We start from the raw sequence: 22,852 nt of genomic DNA on the forward strand, positions 1-22,852 counted from the left end.
TGTCGTGGCTCGCCAGGAAGAGACTAGAAGCAGCTCTGGAGACGGATGGCTGGCTAGTTAGCCAGCTAGCTTGTCTTTCTCCGGAGCAGCAGGGAATGAGGCGGCGGTTGTGAGGGTTTTAAGTTTTATTTCATGCATTCAGTGTCTGTGAGATGGGGTTTGAGGAATGTGCTGGAGTGGGGGTGGTGTGAAAGTGGCAGGGAGAGGTGTGAAGTTTAGGACAATGGGGCATAGGCCCAGGTGGGGCTTGTTGGACTTCAGCCAATCAGTGAGCTGATCGATGAGCTGAGGAATGCAACTTTGAGGGGACAAAGGGTTTGAAGCACGGGGGAATTTCAGATCTTCTGCTGGCCACCGAGGAGGCAGACCAGCCTTCTGGGTGGCTCGGATTGGATCTCACATTTGATTTTATATATATATGTTTGTTTTGTTAATAATTGTGTGATTCGGTTTGTAACTGTTTGTATCTGTTTTTATGCTTCTTGGATAATAAATCCATTTGATTTTTACTTTAACCTGCTGTTGTGTTTTGGAGGCGATTGAGACAGCATGGCTGCAAGGGGGGGGGGGGGCGATTTCTCCCTGTGTCCAGAAGTTGTGGCCTTAACAAATTTGGCACCCCAGATGGGACTTGACGAACTCTAAGACGGGGATGTGGGACCGCGGATACTTTCGGAGTGTACACGAATAAAAGGTGAGCAGAGCCATTTTAATAAAAATCTGTTTTGGTAATCTTAGCCGAAAGTGTTCACGGACCGCATAGACCCTGAGGGCAGCATCTGGGCACAGAGAAAGACCGCAGAGTAACCTGTAGCTGGAAAAGTGCATTCTCCTGACATTTGTGCTAAATAAGACCTCAGAGAGGCCGGGTTAGAGTCCCGCAATGTGCTAAATAAGACCTCAGAGAGGCCGGGTTGGAGTCCCGCAATGTGTTAAATAAGACCTCAGAGAGGCCGGGTTAGAGTCCCGCAATGTGCTAAATAAGACCTCAGAGAGGCCGGGTTGGAGTCCCGCAATGTGATAAATAAGACCTCAGGGAGGCCGGGTTAGAGTCCCGCAATGTGATACGCTAAATAAGACCTCAGGGAGGCCGGGTTGGAGTCCCACGCTAAATAAGACCTCAGAGAGGCCGGGTTAGAGTCCCGCAATGTGATACGCTAAATAAGACCTCAGGGAGGCCGGGTTAGAGTCCCGCAATGTGATAAATAAGACCTCAGAGAGGCCGGGTTAGAGTCCCGCAATGTGATACGCTAAATAAGACCTCAGGGAGGCCGGGTTAGAGTCCCGCAATGTGATACGCTAAATAAGACCTCAGAGAGGCCGGGTTAGAGTCCCGCAATGTGATATGGAGAATACAGCGAAAAAATAGATGGCCTGTTAGACCAGAGGCAAATATAAGGGTGGACTAAATTGGGGTTCCTTGAAAAAGGTAGTTTTTGCCAATTAAAATGTGATCAACTTGGAGTGTGCTTAGAGAAGAGAGAGAAGTGAAATGTATAATGAGTTTGTTGGACAAAATATACTGCTGTCTCTGTTTCTCTGTCTCCCACACAATCTGAGTTGTAAAAGGTGGAGATTGCACATGTGTTCTGGTACGAGGACCAGGAATGGTGTGAAAGGACATGTCTGACTGGCAGCAAGTCAGACTCAATTCACTGACTTAAAAAACACCGATGATCCTGGCAGCAGAGCTGGTTACACCCACTGAGACAGCGGCTTCATTAACCCCCCTTCCCCCAAACCACTCCACAACCCCCAACCGGAAAGGACAAAGGCACTGGCAAGCTGAGCAGTGTCATGGACAGTTCTCTTCACCACCCACACGAGAACGAGCTCCCTGCACAGTCACTGCACTCACAGACTCACCTGAACTTTTTGACAGAGATACACACTTACATGAGTGAAAAGCAAATTCCCCACCATTGGACGACGAAGAAACACCCAGAACTATGTGACCTTAGAGGCACAATGTGTTGTCTGCTGTTTTTAGCATGTAATTTGTAATACCTATTCTGCTTACACATCATGATGACACCTATGTGTAAAGAATAATCCTTTTCCCTCAACAGCTTGTACTTACTTTAGCAATGCCACACGAGAACTGTTATAAATGCTTTTAATATACAGGGCAACCAGTTATGAGTGGATGATGCATTGATGGATACAACTGTTTCATGTACTCACTCTGAAGAGTGAGTAAAGGGGGAATTGTGAGGGTTTTAAGTTTTATTTCATGCATTCAGTGTCTGTGAGATGGGGTTTGAGGAATGTGCTGGAGTGGGGGTGGTGTGAAAGTGGCAGGGAGAGGTGTGAAGTTTAGGACAATGGGGCATAGGCCCAGGTGGGGCTTGTTGGACTTCAGCCAATCAGTGAGCTGATCGATGAGCTGAGGAATGCAACTTTGAGGGGACAAAGGGTTTGAAGCACGGGGGAATTTCAGATCTTCTGCTGGCCACCGAGGAGGCAGACCAGCCTTCTGGGTGGCTCGGATTGGATCTCACATTTGATTTTATATATATATGTTTGTTTTGTTAATAATTGTGTGATTCGGTTTGTAACTGTTTGTATCTGTTTTTATGCTTCTTGGATAATAAATCCATTTGATTTTTACTTTAACCTGCTGTTGTGTTTTGGAGGCGATTGAGACAGCATGGCTGCAAGGGGGGGGGGGCGATTTCTCCCTGTGTCCAGAAGTTGTGGCCTTAACACGGTGCCGTTAGACCGCTGACCACAAGCTTGCTTGTTTTCTGTAACCAGTGTAGCATTCTAGCTAACTAGCAGATGCTGCTAGTTAGCTAGCTAACTAGCAGATGCTGCTAGTTAGCTAGCTAACTTGTCTTTCCGCGATCTGTAGGGGAGTGAGGCAGAGACTCAGCGCTGACCACACTCTTGCTGTTCAGCTTATTTTCACTTCACAGTTCGAGTGTCTCGTCTGCAGCTGTTATTACGGTGAAACCTCATGAATGCAGAGCTGGAATGGAAGTAATGGTCTGTGGATATAACCGTCTTCCTCCACGGTTCAGAGGTCGACCACGTTGTTTTCAAAGCGTTGATCATATAATTTGACTCACCAGCCGCGGGACGAACGCCTCTGAAGCCGTCGTCAGGTTCACTGCAAACACGTGATCCCTGAGGAGTTGAAAGCACCGAGTCAGCGCTCATCACGCCGAGTCACACCTCGTACATTCATTCATGCATTACAATAAATGTGCTGTTTATACGCTACACATTTATATGAGCTTGTTTGTGTCAAAATCAGCCTTTATCACGTCTGTCCGTGTCTTTAGCATGTTATCATGACTTAATCTACGTCTTATGAAGTTAGTCATTTTATATTTTCCCAGAATGCCTCTTAAAACAAGCAGTTACAAGCAACAGAGCAGATCACATCGAACCAGACAGAATCAATAACACCACAAAGCATAAGAACACAGATCCAGATCCTTTTTAAGTAGAAAGACTGAAAAGCACGTTGATGATGAAGCCCTGATTGTGGATTTCAAGGGACTTGAGAGGACGTCAAACACACAAATATCCACAAGAAGAAAGACAGAAAGTAATTTAGTTCATTAATGATATTTGTAAATATTTCCTTCAATCTGCATGATTAACAGAACAGAAAATAACTTGTTGCTGCTCTCAAAGGCCGACAAACGTCCAAAGATCACACAGAAACCATCGTTTGGGTGAGTTTCTGTGTCTGCAGTGGATTTCTTTCCGTTTTATTGTTGAACATGGAAATGGTGTGTGTGTGTGTGTGTGTGTGTGTGTGTGTGTGTGTGTGTGTGTGTGTGTGTGCGTGTGTGTGTGTGTGTGTGTGTCGGCTGACCTGGCAGCGATGTACAACATGTGGTTGATGCGTAACAGCCTCTGGAAGTCCAGACCCAGACGCAGCGTGTCGTTGTCCTGAAGCAAACCCTGAAAACCTGGAAACTGGTCGGACTCTGCAGAGAGAGGACAACACGAGAGAACATGAATGAACGGAGAGAAGAAGAAGCTGCACGTTGACGGGACGTTCAATGTGAACTTTACATCGATACGTATATATATATCGATGTATATCTATACATCGATATATATATATATAAATATATATCTATATATATCTTCATTATCAATAAACACAAAGTCACAAAGTGTATCAATCGGGGCTGAACCAATGAGAGTCCAGTGAGCGGTGTATTCGTCCAATCAGATGAAGGAACGGTCAGATTGTTACCACGACGACACCAGCGGGTCTACTCACGCTCCGAGGTCACCACGTTGATGGGCTCCAGGTCTTTGGGGAAGGGCGCGGTCGACGCCGACAGGAAACAGGAAGTGAGGACGAGCAGCAGCGGCGGCACCAATGGCGGGAACGGTCGCCACGGCGACGGCCAGTTGGTCGGTGCCATTTTGAAGGAGGGAGAGCGGGGGGAGGAGGAGGGTGTGGGGGAGGGGGCGGGGCGTGATGATGTCAGCAGGTCATGGTGGGCGTCGGCTGTGAGGAGACAAACAGAGGAGTAACTCAGAGTAATGAAATGCATGTGTGTGTGTGTGTGTGTGTGTGTGTGTGTGTGTGTGTGCATGCGCTGTCAGCATCAATAAAAACACGACAAGGCTAAGCTAATGCTAATCCATATAATTGATTGCAGGCTTTGCTCTGTGACCCGGCAGGTTAATACAGGCTAACTACGAGGCTAAATGCTAATCCCTCATAAGATGTAGCAGCAGACACACACACACACACACACACACACACACACTATCCCTCTTCATATTGAGAGTGTTTATCTCAGATTTGGACGTTTATCGTAAATAATTCAGCAAATCAAAAACAGCTATGAAACGAGATATTGAGATATGAATCTTGAATGCAATAAAACAGAAAACTAAACGATATGATTCAGATTCACAGCTGGTAAAGAACATGTACTGATCATTAAATCATATTGATATCCTTTGACACGTTTACTGGTTTAGAGATAAAGTTCAGAGCAGAAAACAGGAGCAAATATAACGTTTCACTGCTTTATCGTTATGTCCACTGATGCTGTTATTATTATTAGTCATTAATAATGAATTCCTTCATACTTCTCTCTTGATTTATTCCCTCAGTAAACATTGTAAACATGAGTTTATGTCTCAATCTCTAGTTTCAAGTCTTCTTCAATACAGCATGATGTTCATTTAGTACATTATGGTCCATTTAGAGTCACACAGACCATAAAGCAGGGGATGCTTTAGGGCGGGGCTACACAGTGATTGACAGGTCGACACCAGAGACGTATGCGGCGTCTCTACGTCTCCTCCTCAGTCCAGATATGGTCACTTCCTGTTCTTTAAAGAGATAAAATCTCTTCTTTCAGTAAATCAGACCAACGAACCTCTTCATGGTGACATCACCTGACATTACACCTGTCTGCTATAAGGTGAGCTGTGTGTGTGTGTGTGTGTGTGTGTGTGTGTGTGTGTGCGTGCGTGCGTGCCATGCTTTCACCTTCACAGACAGTCAGGATGCATCGTCTGCTCTCTGCAAGACATTACAAACACCAACACCTCTGATGAAATCTAACAACTCTAAATCCGTCACTTTCAACTCTGCAAATCGACAGCAGAGCGTTCCTCTCTGGACGCGAGGTGCTTTCTAGCTTGAAGAGAAAAGCTGAAGTCCTGTCAGCACCGATCGTCTCACAGGAGGAAGAAGGTTGAGAGAGGTTCCCACCTGTGTTCAGACACGTTCACCTGGGACTCGCTCCATCGCGGCTCCCGTACAGCTCACCATCTGGCAGATTCGCTGCCAAAAGTGGAACACTGCAGCTGCACACACACACACACACCATAATAGTTATGATATATTCATATAGTATTAATATGAAGAGATTCAATCTGGAAAAAACAGGCATTTTATATTTTATTATTATTTTAAGTAAATGATTTACTCTGAAAATAACATATGAAGTAAAATATGTTCCTCTCAACGACAAGAAATAAGAAGTTTTTATTTTTTCAGCAGCTTTCAAATCAGAAAATGTTCTTTTCTGATTTTTTATATTTAACGACTTTATTAAATAAGAAAAAACCCTCAGAGGAAATGTTTCCTCTTAAAAACTAGTTTGACCAACTGTGGACCAGAGGACCAACAGGACTAATACCTGCTGGATGTGGGTCACCACCAGGACCAGGACCAACAGGACTAATACCTGCTGGAAGTTGGTCACCACCAGGACCAGGACCAACAGGAGGGTCTGTTCTCCCCCAACGTCTCCCCTTCAGTACACTTCAACGCACATCAACCTCTTCGTCAGAACCAGAAGCAGCTGATTCTGTTTTGGAGCTGATCAGAAAGAAAAGGTGAAAGAGGGAAACGTTCACACTGGAAAGACAACTACGAGGAACGAAAAGCAGACGGGATGAGACGCACAACGACAACGCTGATCAGGTTCATGATGTCAAACACATCCAGTTTAAAACTACAGCAGCTCACAAGTCTCTGAAATGTCAGTGCCCTTAGCATTAGCATTAGCGACATGCCTTCACACACACACGAGTTGGGGGTTCTCCAGTCGGGGGACAAAGTCTGTTGGGAAACAGGGAGGAGGTCGAATATCTTATCGGATTTAATCCAAAAACAGACAAACAGCCCCCCCCCCCCCCCCACACACACACACACACACACGAGATTAACCCCTCAGACTCTCAGAATCGAGGCCACGTCCACATTATATGTCTGTTTAGTGTGAACACACAAACACACAATAACAAAGATGTGACAAACAGCAGTCACCGTAGCAACAACTCATGTCAGAAGGATTCAGCTTCACTTTGCAGGTTCTGGTGGAAGAACTTTAAATGTCTGAAACCAAAGCGATAACAATGTGTAATAAAGTTTTAAATCCAGATTATTCGATAAAAAAGTGAATATTTAATCAGGCTGGACAGGAAGTCATTCATAAAACATAACAAGTGTGTAAAAACCGACTGCAATGGGCTAAAAACTGTAAGAGTTCATCCACTGAGGAGCAGGAACCAGATCAGAGTTCATCCTCTGAGGAGCAGGAACCAGATCAGAGTTCATCCACTGAGGAGCAAGAACCAGATCAGAGTTCATCCTCTGAGGAGCAAGAACCAGATCAGAGTTCATCCTCTGAGGAGCAAGAACCAGATCAGAGTTCATCCTCTGAGGAGCAAGAACCAGATCAGAGTTCATCCTCTGAGGAGCAAGAACCACATCAGAGTTCATCCTCTGAGGAGCAAGAACCACATCAGAGTTCATCCTCTGAGGAGCAAGAACCAGATCAGAGTTCATCCTCTGAGGAGCAGGAACCAGATCAGAGTTCATCCTCTGAGGAGCAAGAACCAGATCAGAGTTCATCCTCTGAGGAGCAAGAACCAGATCAGAGTTCATCCTCTGAGGAGCAAGAACCAGATCAGAGTTCATCCTCTGAGGAGCAAGAACCAGATCAGAGTTCATCCTCTGAGGAGCAGGAACCAGATCAGAGTTCATCCTCTGAGGAGCAAGAACCAGATCAGAGTTCATCCTCTGAGGAGCAAGAACCAGCGGTTCTTTCCGTCTGAATCTAAAATAAATCCAGCAGAAAGAGACGAAGGTCTCAAACGTCCTCTGTGTTTGTGTTCTTCACACATTTAAAACACAGATTTTAAATCATCTACCTGCTCAGAGTTCAGTCCCAAAATATGAACGCTCATTTGTGCCAAGTTTTAGTTTTAATGGCAGATAAATGTTGGAGGCAGCTCAGAACAGCGAGCTGGTGATAAAACGAGGAGCTCTTTTAGTTTTCAGGAGGAACTCAGGCTCCTTATTCATTTGTGTTTTTACAGCCGACCCTTCTGGGCTCAAACGCTGCCGACAGATAGAAACTCTTTCTGCCAAATCTTCATTTTTAATGACAGCTTTAAATCTCACTTTCCATCCCGCCAAATAAAAATAATTTAAAAACAAATGCTGCTCCGGCTTCACTTCGTCCTCGTCGTGTCCTGAAACCGAAGCCAAGCAGCACCTTCTTCTGACGGGCCGAGAGTCACCAAACGCCCCGAAAATCAGTTTCACACCGACTCCCACGATGCCGTTTGAGACGCGTCTTCGTTTTGACGAATACGAACGTCCAACGAGACACAGCGCAACAAATCGAAATGCCAATGATGCTTTTAATTCTACAAAATGATGTTGGACGGAGTTTATTTTCATGAAAAGTCTGTTATATCTTATAAATCAGTGGCCTTGCAGTCAGCTTTTAATATTTATTGGCAATAAAGTAAATTGAAAACTAAATTTTTAGCCTTATAATAAAGGAAGTGACTCAACAGTGGACGTGGCTAATAGCTGGAGACAACCATACAACTAAAGCTGACTAAAGGTTGTGTTGGTGGTGTTTCCAAATTTGGCCCAAATCGTAAAAACTCTATTGGTGGTGGATGACTGACAGAAATATAAACTACGATGGTGACAGACAAAAAAACAACATGGAGATCGCCAATGAACCAAGATGGAGGTGCCCAACATCCATGATGGCTAAAAATCAAGATGGCGACGTTCAAGAACCAAGATGGCGACGGCCAAGAACCAAGATGGCGACGGTCAAAGTGCCAAACTGGAGGCTTCAAAACTGTAGTCCACAAGCAAATGGTTCATCAATTTGATGTGATATAAAACGACAATGAGGTGAATGAGAGCAGATAAACGTTTGAACAACAGAGAAGAAGACGACAGACCCACATGTCTTTAAAACCAGAGAAGAAGAGAAGAGGTCTAATTATCGAAGCATTGTGACAGAAAGAGAGCACTTTGTGGTAATAACAGAGAGAGGCCTCATGCTGACGACAGTAAACGCAGCACAACTGACAGATGAAGAAAAGAAGCTTCAGTCTTCATATTTATTTCTGCTCTCATCAGGTCGTTGTGACCCAGATATCAGAACGACATCAACCACCACAGAAGAAGAAGAACAGATCACGTTTTTTAACTGATCACAACAATGAGATATCAGGCGATAAATTATTTTTTATTTATTGTTTATCATGGAGACCCAGGACAGATTTCTGGACCCGCTGGAGGGAAGGGAGGCACGGGAGAACCAGAACCAGGACTGAGAGGACAGACTGTCAGACCTGCTGCAGTAACATGAGAGGTTTCTAAAGAGACTCTGGCGATCAGAGACACTACAGCTTTAGACCACAGGGGGCGCCAGAACCAACAGAAATAAAAGTTCCTAGTCGTCACTTTCAATGAAAGATGTCTCACATTTGAAACTAGCTGGAAACATTTTTGGTAATGTAAATACTCAAACAACATTTAGAGCAGCTAGAGTACATTCATTTTTAGACATTTTATTACAGAAATGTTGGATTCTATACCTGTCTGTCTATCCAGTTAAATCATTTACTGCTAATAGCATCTTTTATGTATTTTTACAGTATATTATTGTTTTATATGTTTGGATCAATTTGGCTGCTGATTGGAGAGAAAACTAAAATATCTTTTCTGAATCTTTGAATCTACAAACTGATGAAAACTACTAAGATGGATGTTCCTCTCCAGCTGACCTTCGTCCCTCCTCAACCAAACACAACCTGCTCTCTAGAAATGATCACAAATTATAATATCTACTATTCTCACACCGCAGCCGCTCCGCTGTCAATGAACCACAGAAGAAGAGAAGCCGACACACAGTTTCATTACCGCCACTTCCTGTCCGGCGAGAGGAAACAGACGATTCCTATAGCGATCAATTAGATACATAACAGGTCTAAAACGGTGCAGAAAACATCTTTCGTCCGTTAAGTAACGTGGAAATATCGGGACGATTATCGGACGGTTTGCCCGACTCTTCCTCTAGAGCTGCCACAGGAAACAGATGAGATCAGCAGCAATAAAGAGCAGTGAAGAAGAAACCAGCTGTGAGGAGAATCAATCAACAATCAACAATAACCTCCTGATGAGATCACATCATGTTATGAAGACTGACCGAAACTAAAACGACTGAATCAGAGACAGATGAAGGATGATGAAGATGATGATGAAGATTGTTGTTGTGACCTAAAAATAACCTGAATCTTTGTTCATATATATATATATATATATATATATATATATATATATATATATATATATATTTCATCCGGTCGAAGTTATAAAGTGGAGCTGCTGTTTGTGTCTCTGAGTTTAAATGAACCAGCAGCAACATTTTGAAGTTTATTGCCGGTGGAACGTCGTAAAAGTGAAGTAAGTGATCCGCTTATGAGCTGCAGAGAAATAAAAGACGTGAGTTCATCCGACCGGAGGACAAAAACACAGCAAACGATCGGATTCCCTCCGTTTTCTCTCCTTCAGACGTGTGTTTGAATACTTTTCACTCATTTCACAGCGCTTGCGATGTATTTCACAAAGCAGACCTTTTGTTCTTCCGGCTCTCGGCTCTAATTAGCTGCTTGATTTGAGACGTTGCTGTTTGTTTGAGTCTGAGGAAGATTCAGCGTCTCAGTCAGCCTGCAGATAATCAAACGTAACCGAACGGAGAACAAAGGAAACACAGACGGAGAAACCCAGCGGTGTGTTTCACATTAGAGTCACTTCTCCTTCCCTCTTTAAAACAAGAAGAGCTGCAGGTTTGAGACGCAGAGACACATTCACACATCCTCAGGAGTTCAAATGTCTCGACTGGAGCTAAAGATTTGTTTCCTAAACACTCAGAGACGAAGAGAGACGGAGGACAAACATGAAGGTCTGAAGAAAAAGCTCTGCGAGTAATCAGAGAAACCCACCGGCGGGATGGAAGAACACGTTTTCTTTAAACAGTCGCCAAAACTTCACCGTTTATCAGCCAGAAGCGTTAGAAACCGCCATTATCGCCAGATTCTCGTCATTCCAACGGTCCCTGAACACATCGTATGAGACGAACGCTTCAGTTGTATTTGTGAATGGAAGCGCACGACCCATTGTTCTAAGGATGATGCATTTATAGCATTTTAACTCATTAACTTACTGAATCACTAACTCACTAACCCAGTAATTCACTGATTCATTCATTAACTCACTGAATCATAAACTCATGAACTCACTGACGTATTAACTCATTAATCCAATAAATTACTGACTCATTAACCCAATAACTCGCTGACTCATTTATTAAATTACTGACTCAATAACTCATTAACCGACTCATTGACTCACTGACTCATCAACCCAATAACTCGCTGACTCATTTATTAACTTACTGACTCAATAACTCATTAACCGACTCATTGACTCACTGACTCATTAACTCTCTGACTCATCAACCCAATAACTCACTGACTCATTTATTAACTTACTGACTCAATAACTCATTAACCGACTCATTAACTCACTGACTCATGAACTCTGTTTCAGTTGATCATTAATTCACTTTTGCAGCTCGGAGACAAACAGCAGTAAATGTTGTGCGGATGCTTCGTTGCTCTCCGAGCTGAATGTGCGGCTCACGGATTCATTTAAAATCACAGCTGACACGTCTCTGCACGCCATTACCCAGCAGCCCCTGCAGCGCCGCTCTGAGACGAGAAGGCACCGAGCGGACGAGGTCGGTTCATTAACGGCCCGAAGCTCAGAGTCATGTGTTCACGCTGAAACTCAAATATATTCGTCTCCATTAACACACACACACACACACACACACACACACACACACACACACACACACACACACACACACACACACACACACACACACACACACACACACACACACAGAGTTTCTCCTCTTCTGTATTTACGTTTTACTTCTGCAGGTATTGAACAGCAATAGAAATATTTAAAGACTAAATCTGAACATTTAGTATTTTCATGCAGTAGTCGTAATCATTTAGGAAGAATCTGTAAAATAATCTGCAAAACCGTGATTGTGAATTTCTGTAAATTTCCAGTTCAACAGTTGAGTGTTTGTCTCCTCCACTAAGCTAAAGGAGGACTAGTGCTGCGGTGAGGACGCTTAGTCGTCTCCTTCACACTCCGTAACATTCACTGACCTGTTTTATAATCAGAGATATAAACGCTGGTGTTAAACACACACCTGGTTTCAGACTTCTGAACTAAAACACATTACGGGAACAGGAAGTGAAATACTGCTGACTCATGTCTGGGTTCAGGACTCGTTGAGGATTAATTGGGTCTTTATCTGGTTCATTCAGTTCAGCATCATTGAGCTGAACGTCTCTTCTCTGCTGAGGAGCTGCTTCACATTCAGGCTGTAAGACACGGAACGTGTCCTAAACATGAGCGGGAACAGAAAGACTCAAGCCGGCCGTCACAGGAGACGGGTGGAGACTTCTGGGACGGGTGTCGAGCAAATGAGGAGACGGGACGAGGAGACGGGACGAGGAGACGGGACGAGGAGACGGGACGAAGAGACGGGACGAAGAGACGGGACGAAGAGACGGGACGAGGAGACGGGACGAAGAGACGGGACGAAGAGACGGGACGAAGAGACGGGACGAAGAGACGGGACGAGGAGACGGGACGAAGAGACGGGACGAGGAGACGGGACGAGGAGACGGGACGAAGAGACGGGACGAGGAGACGGGACGAGGAGACGGGACGAAGAGACGGGACGAGGAGACGGGACGAGGAGACGGGACGAAGAGACGGGACGAGGAGACGGGACGAGGAGACGGGACGAGGAGACGGGACGAGGAGACGGGACGAAGAGACGGGACGAGGAGACGGGACGAGGAGACGGGACGAGGAGACGGGACGAGGAGACGGGACGAGGAGACGGGACGAGGAGACGGGACGAGGAGACGGGACGAGGAGACGGGACGAGGAGACGGGACGAGGAGACGGGACGAGGAGACGGGACGAGGAGACGGGACGAGGAGACGGGACGAGGAGACGGGACGAGGAGACGGGACGAGGAGACGGGACGAGGAGACGGGACGAAGAGACAGCCGGTTGGCGACTTCTGGTTCAGGTTTTTCAGCAAATGAGGCGAGAAAACATCTTGTGAGAGGTTTGAGAAGCTGAGCAGCCAGAGAGGAAATGAAAGAATCAAGAGGAGGAAGTAATAAAAGAGACGACGGCGTGAAGCGAGACATATACCACCGAAGAAGAGTCGATCGTGATTCTTTGTTTGCGGCTGGAGGGAAATGAGACGCTCGGCTTCCTGTTTGTTCTGGAGGAGATTCAACATCTTTGAGCTGGATGCAAGAATCAAAGCTCACAGCAGGAGGCTCCCCAGTGGTATAGAACACCAAGAACAGAACTAATTAAAGCAGAGAAGAAGCAACTCTTATTCTGACTGCTTCGACCCGTTTGGCTGCTCAGGATTCACATGAAATAAATCTGGATTATGAGTCTTTATGAGAATAAACAGGAAGTTACATGTTTACATCCTGTTCGATCTCATCTGTAGGCTACTTGTAGTTTTAATCAGGAGACAGCCGGGCGTTTCCCATCATGCACTGGGGTTTGCAGCATTTGGTTTGAGAGTAGCCGAGCTCATCATCATCATCTTCATCAGGACTAAAAGCTGACATAAAGACGAAGTGGAAACAAGCAGCCGAGAGCGTTCGGTTACAGAACGCACAGAATCACCTTCTTGTGAATGTTGTAGTGAAGTAAAGGGAGATAACGCACGCACGCACGCACACGCGCACACACACACACACACACACACACACACACACACACACACACACACACACACACACACACACACACACACACACACACACACACACACACACACACACACACACACCTCTGCAGGCTCTGGTCCAGTTCACCAACGAATCCTCAAACAACGGGATGAGAGGGGGGATGGTAGAGTCAGACTATGAGATGATGATGATGATTAAATCTATTTTCATACTGAAACAAATCGTCTCAGTGAGACAGTAAATGTTCCTTCTTGTATTTATTATTATTGGGAATAAGAACGGCTGCAGTTCACCGATCAATGACTCAATGAATCCACGAGGTGAACGCTGACTGAAGCGTTCATGAACTCCTTCGTGGTTCCATTCGTTCATCTATCGCAGCAGAAGGGGCTCAGCTGTGAAACTTCAGAACTCCCACCATCCTCTTCAGGAAGTGGACCAGCTGTCCTGGTGGAGACAGTAGATACGGTTTACTGTTGAGCTCTTATTCTGAAGGGTCCAGGCCTCCGGCAGAGAGTCGCCCCTTCTTCCTCCTCTGCTACTCTAATTATCTCAGAGTTTGATTTAAAATCACTTCTCTGTCTCAAACTGTCAGAATAAAAACAACTTGTGATCGACTGCAGAAACATTTTCATGCTAATGATTTGTTTCTGGCATCTTTTTGAGGGAATAATTCTGCTTCCTTTGTGTTAAAATAAGCAAAAACAACACTTCCATCAAAACATATAAAGAGGCTGTTTTATAGAAATGAATTTGTGGTGGTCGAGTTTCACGTGTTCACGTTAAGACTCAAACAGGGAATATTAATAAAACACAGACTGAGACGTTTGTGTGTGACTTCAGGAACCCCGTCAAAATAAAACAATTTGTCTGTGATTCAAGACGAGGTCTGAGGTCTAAACTACTCATTTAGGTTGAGACAACTAAACTACTCATTTAGGTTGAGACAACTAAACTACTCATTTAGGTTGAGACAACTAAACTACTCATTTAGGTTGAGACAACTAAACTACTCATTTAGGTTGAGACAACTAAACTACTCATTTAGGTTGAGACAACTAAACTACTCAGTTAGGTTGAGACAACTAAACTACTCAGTTAGGTTGAGACAACTAAACTACTCATTTAGGTTGAGACAACTAAACTACTCATTTAGGTTGAGACAACTAAACTACTCATTTAGGTTGAGACAACTAAACTACTGTTAGGTAGGGTTGGGTATCGTTTGGGGTTTTTCCGATACCGCTGCTAAAACGATACTTTTAAAACGATACCGGTGCCTAAGCGGTGCCTGAACCGATACTTTTTTCTTCAAATTGAACAATATATGAACTGTTTAAAGTATACTATAAATAAATATTCTTTTGCCAATCTATTGATTCTTTCTCTGGAAGTTTGAGTCTGCTGTGAGCCAGCAGTCAACAACACACACACCTGTAGAGAGGGAGGTGTGTGTTGTGTTAATGCCAGCAGCTGATCAATGAAGCAGGAAGTGAAGGTTCACAGGGGTCACCTGGCAGAATGAGCAAGTGTGTGTGTGTACTTGTACAGCTATCTTAGTGAGGACCATGTGTTGGACCCTCATAGATTATTTTCTGTAATAATCCAAAATCGAATAGAAAAATCTTATTGGCTGTTTGATGACTTCCTGTTAGACTACAGAGATCTGTGATCCCTGCAGAACGCAGAGTGTCCTCACAAAGATAGAAGTACGAGGTTATGTGTGTGTGTGTTGGCAGGCAGCCATGTTGGAAGGTGTCTCACTCAATAGCTGAGAGACAGAAGAGCATGAGTCGACAATTAACTCACTCTCTCTCACGCACACGCACACACACACACACACAGTATAAGAGATGGAACAAACCCTCTCCTCCATTTTCCTCATTCACATGTTTCAGTCTGTGGTTTCAGTCATTGTATTCTTCTTGTTGTGATTTCAAAAGATAATTCAAATGTATTACAAACTTGTGTTTGCTCGTGTTTCTCCCTGATTTATCAGTTTCCTGTTATTGGTTATAAATATAACCCCAGCTCCAAGCTCTTCAGTTCAGCTTACAGCTTAAAAAATAAAAATAGAAAACATGTATGTAGTCTCTGTGGCGTCACACGTTTCTGAAGAGCAATTCTGTCTTCGGCCGTCGCCATCTTGGACGTGACGACACCGACCTGTCACTCAAGGAGGCCACGCCCTTAATTATGCCTCACCTTAAGCCTTAATATGATTTAAACAGGTGAGTTATGTAAACGTTGGCGATAGAGAGCAAACACGTTATTAGTAGCAGGCTGTAAACACGTATAATATAATATATAACTTTGGAGCCTCAAGTGGCCGTTTGAGGAACTGCAGTTTTTTGGCACTTCCTCGTTGGCTTCATTTATGTCATTTAATACCAGCGTCTTCATTTAGAACTGTGAACAAACATGAACGTCACATGTTGACCTTCCTCTTTAGCTTCAGTCTTTTGATGGTTTAGACTCACAAAACACAAGATTTAAAAGTCAACGTGTTCCATAAATGAATCAGATTTCCGGGTGTTTGATCATCACGTCCTCTAAACTAAACCCCGTCCTGGACTCGATCCGGTGTCCGTGTGAACACGTTGACTCTGGAGGATCGCGACGATCTCCCAACACGTCGGACTGTTGCTCTCAACGTAAAATATGCATGTGAGAGTTGCATGCATTGTGCAGCACTTGTTTAGCATTCATGCATGATTCAGATGTTACAAACACACAGTGTGAGAACCTGAGGCTACAAAAATAAACTCACAGCGGGACTGAAACCACCAGATGAAGAGATGAATGAATAAATATTGACTGAGACGACCTTGTTGGGAACGTAAAGGGGCGTGTTTGGGTTATCAGCATTTAAGAAACTGAATTCTGGACATCAATAGAATTCTTAATGTCAGTAACAATTATTAATGATTATTAATAACAACGAGCACCACCCTGCGAGCAAGGACCAATAACCCAACGATAAAACTAAGTCTCATCATTAGTGTTCACTCACAATGTCAGTAGTCTGAGTTACACATTCAGAGTGACAGTGAAGGGTTAAGTTCGAGCACAGACCACATATACAGTTATTATCACAATACATGCACGAAGTAATCACAGACAGCTGCTCTTTAAAGTATAACCGTTTATTAAGTTCTAATACTAATGATCTAGTCACTAATATCTAAACTAACAACACCTATACATTCATGAGCACGCGATCTAAAATCAACAGACGATTGAAAAGAGGGGGGGAGTGTGTGTGTGTGTGTGTGTGTGTGTATGTATGTATGTATGTATGTATGTATGTGTGTGTGTGTGTGTGTGTGTGTATATGTATGTGTGTGTGTGTGTGTGTGTGTGTATATGTATGTATGTATGTATGTATGTATGTGTGTGTGTGTGTGTGTGTGTGTGTATATGTATGTGTGTGTGTGTGTGTGTGTGTGTATATGTATGTGTGTGTGTGTGTGTGTATATGTATGTATGTATGTATGTATGTGTGTGTGTGTGTGTATATGTACGTGTGTGTGTGTGTGTATATGTATGTGTGTGTGTGTGTGTGTGTGTATATGTATGTGTGTGTATGTGTGTGTGTGTGTATATGTATATGTATGTGTGTGTGTGTGTGTGTGTGTGTGTGTATATGTATGTGTGTGTGTGTATATGTATATGTGTGTGTGTGTGTGTGTGTGTGTGTGTATATGTATGTGTGTGTATGTGTGTGTGTGTGTATATGTATATGTATGTGTGTGTGTGTGTGTGTGTGTGTGTATATGTATGTGTGTGTATGTGTGTATATGTATATGTATGTGTGTGTGTGTGTGTGTGTGTGTATATGTATATGTATGTGTGTGTGTGTGTGTGTATATGTATGTGTGTGTGTGTGTGTGTGTGTGTGTGTGTGTGTGTGTGTGTGTATATGTATGTGTGTGTGTGTGTGTGTGTGTGTGTGTGTGTGTGGCCTGATAGGCTACAACTGACTGGAGTTCATCAGCTGAACTGTTTAAAGGAAGCTGACAGAGAGAAACGTGTTTTTAAGTAATAAATATTAAAAGACTTGTTTTATTATATTCATCGGTTTTGTTTCTGCGGTTTTGTTTTATTCATGTTTTCTCTATTTGGGGATATTTAAATATTTGTTTACATTCCAGTTCTAGAGTCAGCTGCTCTTTTGAAGCTTTGTATTGTTATTATTCTGCTGCATTATCATTAATATCAGAGTAAGACATAAATGGTCTTAAAATGACAAATTAAGTTTCTCGCAATTATTTTAACAACAATCATTCATCAGATGTTTTTATCTGAAACGTCTTTTATTGATTTGTTTCTATTATTTTGTACAAATCTGATCAATTAAACAGATTCTTCTTTCAGTACGACGATATCTGCTGAGCCTCACTTCCTCTCTCCTTCCTTCCTTTACCTCACTTCCTCTCTCCTTCCTTCCTTTACCTCACTTCCTCTCTCCTTCCTTCCTTTACCTCACTTCCTCTCTCCTTCCTTCCTTTACCTCACTTCCTCTCTCCTTCCTTCCTTTTCCTCACTTCCTCTCTCCTTCCTTCCTTTACCTCACTTCCCCCTTCCCTTCATTCATTTTCTTACTTCCTTCCCTTCCTCCCTCCACTTCTATCCTTTTTTTCCTTCCTTCCTTTTCTTCACTTCCCTCTCTCCCTTCCTTCCTCACCCTTCAATATTTGATCATTTCTTGCAGATGATGATGACAAAGTTCATTTCATGTTTTCCTGCAGTCAGGAACTCAGACACGCACGCACGCACACACACACACACGCACGCACACACGCACACACACACGCACGCACACACACACGCACGCACACACAGGATTAGAACAAAAGGCTCATCGTTAACAGACCTCCATGTCAGGATCACACAGGAAACAAAGGGTTAAATATTAAATATTACAGCAGATTGTTTTTAAAATCATTCAAACTACAGAAATGAGCTGAAGTATGAAAACAGACTTCAGACATCAGAAACCTCTCCTCTCTGGACCTGGACCCTGAGGTCCAGAAGCCTGAGGTCCAGAACCCTGAGGTCCAGAAGCCATCAGGTCCAGAAGCCATCAGGTCTGGCTCATTCTGGTTGAGCAGACAGAGCGTTGTGACTCTTCTCATCTTCTGGCCTCTGGTGGAGCGTTTAGTGTTTAAATATTAAAATATGAGGTTTAGTTTCAGTTAGGGCTGGGCGATATGGCCTAAAAAAAAAATCTCCGATTTTTTTACAAAAAATCCGATTCACGATTTAAATCGATTTTTTTCCCCCAAAATTTTTTGCAGATGACAGAAGCTGTTGAAAACAATTTTTTCTTTTATTTTGTGATGATTTTCCCAAGTAGGTTGATAAAAATAAAGTGCAAACAAAACCTGAACATTGTAGAAAGGTGCCTGTAGTATACAAAAAGTATTTGGTCACTCTTTTGTTTGCCTGAATCATTTAAATATAAAATTAAATTAAACATAACATTAAATGGCATTAAATAGTAGCCTTCCATTGTAAACAACTGTGCAAATGTAACTTTTTACAGTAAGCTTTTCTAACTGAATACACTGATACAAACACAGCATGAAATAAAATGTATATGACCCTTTAACATTCACATTTTCAAAAGTGCAACATCTGATCTAACATCAACATAACATATTTTGCACAGTAAATAAGTGCATGTAAACAAAATCAAGTGCATTCACAACATAACCAACAGTATTAAACAGTAGTGCATGTTTTTTCTAAATATTTTTTGCCAGGAAGACAAGCCTGTCTACTACCTCTGGCTTCAGGCATGCACGGTGGCATGTAACAATGCCCCCCCCCACACACTGAAAAGCCTCTCAGAGGGGGCACTTGTAGCTGGCACAGAGAGGTATTTCTTTGCTAAAGTACTTAGCCTTGGAAAGTTAAGTTGGTGACGCTTCCACCAGTCAAGTGGATCGGTGTCTGGGTCAACCTGCTGGACCACAGGTCAGTTGTTGCGGAGTAGAATGACATCCCCTCCAGCTCCGCAGAGATCCTTTGGCGTGTACTATTGTACAGCCGAGGCAAGGCAACGTCAGAAAAATGTTTACGGCTTGGTAGCACGTACCTGGGGTCCAAAGCTTTGAGACGGTGAATAAACCCCGGCTTTTCCACGGTGTATATGGGCACCATATCTTTTGCGATATACATCGCGACTGCATCCGTGATGGCTTTCCACCGGGCACTCTTCTTCTCATGCGGAGTACAGTTGGTGAATGTCTCCAAAATGCTGGGTTGTTTTTGTGAGGTGGCGGCGGCAGCAGTGAAGCTGCTGGCCGCCATTGTTTTAGTTTGTAAACAATGCGCGCGCACTCTACTACGGGAAAAAGGGGTGGGGGCGATTTTCTCGATTTTCAATAAAACACATCGCCTTAAAGCACACATTCGAATTAATCGATTAAATCGATTTATCGCCCAGCCCTAGTTTCAGTAAATCCTTTTCTTCACTTTCTTTCCTCCCTCCCTCCTTCCCTTCTTTCTTCCTCCCTTTCACTTCCCTCCCTCCCTTCTTTGTTTTTACTTCCATTCTCCTCCCTTCTTTCCCTCCCTCCCTCCATCCTTCCCTTCTCTTAACTTCCTCCATTCATTGTCTTCCTTCCTTCCCTTCTTTCCTCCACTTGTATCCTAAACATGAGGTTTATTTTCTAACCTCTGCTGAAGACTAAACAAAGAGCTGATTATGATCCATAAACACATCATTCAGCACTAATGTCGAACTCAGATTGTGTGTTTTGTGTAAAGAGTGTTTAAATAAAATGAAGGTGCGTTCAGGTGCATCGGGGCGTTTTACGACCGCTTCCTTTCCTCAGGAAACACACGTTTATGTTTTAACGTCGCATAAACTCTCAAATCATCGGCTCATAAACGTTTATGTCCGGCTGTAAAAACTCGGAATAAAATCTATTTTCCGTGTCAGACGCTTTAACCTCCGTCTCGCTGTGAACATGTTGATGATGAGCCGCACGCCGGCCGTCAACGCTCACGTTAATAATTCAATATCCGGCTCATAATTGGCAGTTAATTGGCGGAGCGCCGTCCTCCAGCAGCAGGAAGACCTTCAGGACCACAGTCTGGTCCTCGTACATTAACGAGGGGAAATAAAACCAACGGAAGGGTCTGATCAGGGTCCGATCAGGGTCCAATCAGGGTCCAATCAGGGTCCGATCAGGGTCCAATCAGGGTCTGAAGAGGGTCTGATCAGCGTCTGAAGAGGGTCCGATCAGGGTCCGATCAGGGTCCGAAGAGGGGGGAGATGGGGGGCGAGACCAAGTCCTGCAGAACCAGATGAGTCCCCATCAGTCCTCAGACCCCCATTAGTCCTCAGACCCCCATCAGTCCTCAGACCCCATCAGTCCTCAGACCCCTGTCAGTCCTCAGACCCCATCAGTCCTCAGACCCCCATCAGTCCTCAGACCCCCGTCAGTCCTCAGACCCCATCAGTCCTCAGACCCCCGTCAGTCCTCAGACCCCCGTCAGTCCTCAGACCCCCATCAGTCCTCAGACCCCCATCAGTCCTCAGATCCCCATCAGTCCTCAGACCCCCATCAGTCCGTCAGCAGATCTCAACTTCAAGCTTCGGCTGCTGAGGATGAGGATGAGGATGAGGAGAGGAAGGTGACTGGAGTTAATGAAGCTTTCCTCTCACACGCACGCGCACACGCACGCTCATGCCTCTTCGGCTGTTTGTTGTTGTTGTTGCGTGTGCTGATGACCCGGTGATTGACAGCCATCAATCAAAGCTGCCAAACACGCACGCGCTCCAAAAAAAAAAAAGAACATCTCATCCCGTGACGTGTCCCGCTTCTTCACGCTTTAACACACACTTCAGAGACACGCACGCGCACCAAACCAGGGAGCACCGGGCACGCGCGCGCACACACACACACAGGCACCGGGCGGAGCGGAGACGCGGGGTTTCCTGCAGGAGAAGAAGAAACTCACCTCTCTGCGTCCGCAGCTCCGCAGAAACAGAGAGACTCTGAGCGGAGCACGCGCTCACGGTAATCCACAACGGCTCCGGTTATTTCCACAAAGAAACGGGACCGAACTGGCGTGAAAATCCTCCTCCGGCACCGAGCCGCTTCCGGTATAAATCCACCGCGTCCGGCCCAAACGGTACAATGAGGAGTCTCTCCGCGGCGCAGCCGATCCGGCGCTAAGCCACGCCCTCCTCATTAACATCATAGACACCCCGCAGCCAATCAGAGGGCGGCACTGACGCCGACTGACTCCGCCCCTCTTCAATTTAAAGTAACTGTATTAGAAGAACTGTTTAGATGTCTGAGAGAAGTGAATTAAATGAAACAATAATTAATGAACAATGAATGAAACAAAATTAAAAATGAGAAAAAATAATCCCAGTAAATGAACCAATGTTTAATCTTCTTGTTTATTGTTATTGGTTTGAACATATTCATTAAAGGTGTGACGTGATGAATGTGTTGAAGTCTGTTCCAGATGTTTTTAAATATGTTTTATCATCTATTCATCTGCTGAAGATTCAACACAGAAAATATTAAAATATGATGTCATCAAATAGTTTGTGTCGTCTGATCAAAAGTCCAGAATCCAAAAATATTAAATCTATTATGTTATGAAAGAAGCAAACGCTCCCACGAGAGAAACTCTTAACATGTTTCTTTAAGAAATTAAACAATTTGTCGGTGATTAAAACAGATTCATATTCTTATGATCAACAGTTTGATGAATGGTTGAGTTGAGTTTGTTCTAGTTATAACAATAAACTTCCTACTCCTCCAGATGTAAACAGCAGATTACAGCACACACACACACACATCTACAGCTCACACACGCGCACACACACATATACAGCTCACACACACACACACACACATCTACAGCTCACACACACACACACACATCTATCTATGTGTGTGTGTGTGTGTGTGTGTGTGTGTGTGTGTGTGAGTGTGTGTGTGTGTGAGTGTGTGTGTGTAGAGATCATAGTGTTTTTAAATCCGCTGGGAGCGAGGGTTGTAAACGGAGTAGTTACCCTTTAAGAGGGAGCTTGAGGGAGAAGCCCCGCCCACTTCCACACCCAACATTCCCAACACGTCCACCTGTTGTGATTGTGATGAAACAGACTTTGTGACATTGGTGCTTTCCAGTTGGAAGCTAACACCTCTGGGATGTCAGAGAGTCCTTGAATGCACCATGAAGGACA

General features: G+C 44.1%; 1 protein-coding gene across 1 annotated transcript in view; it reads right to left on the reverse strand.

Annotated features, from left to right (window-relative positions):
* Nucleotides 1–21,732, reverse strand: part of LOC306791228 (semaphorin-6C-like) — a gene marked incomplete at its 3' end in the record, with an annotated part of 39,165 nt that extends 17,433 nt beyond the window's left edge. Inside the window, exons 1-4 of the mRNA XM_079287855.1 lie at nucleotides 21,610–21,732; nucleotides 4,247–4,480; nucleotides 3,830–3,944; nucleotides 3,072–3,129 (exon numbers count right to left, since the gene is read on the reverse strand). Of these exons, the coding sequence (XP_079143981.1) occupies nucleotides 3,072–3,129; nucleotides 3,830–3,944; nucleotides 4,247–4,394 (321 nt within the window). The 5' untranslated portion in view covers nucleotides 4,395–4,480; nucleotides 21,610–21,732. The remainder of the gene's footprint in view (nucleotides 1–3,071; nucleotides 3,130–3,829; nucleotides 3,945–4,246; nucleotides 4,481–21,609) is intronic.
* Between the last annotated feature and the right edge of the window lie 1,120 nt (nucleotides 21,733–22,852).

Source organism: Melanostigma gelatinosum, assembly GCF_949748355.1.
Source record: "Melanostigma gelatinosum genome assembly, chromosome: 17".
Taxonomy (NCBI): domain Eukaryota; kingdom Metazoa; phylum Chordata; class Actinopteri; order Perciformes; family Zoarcidae; genus Melanostigma; species Melanostigma gelatinosum.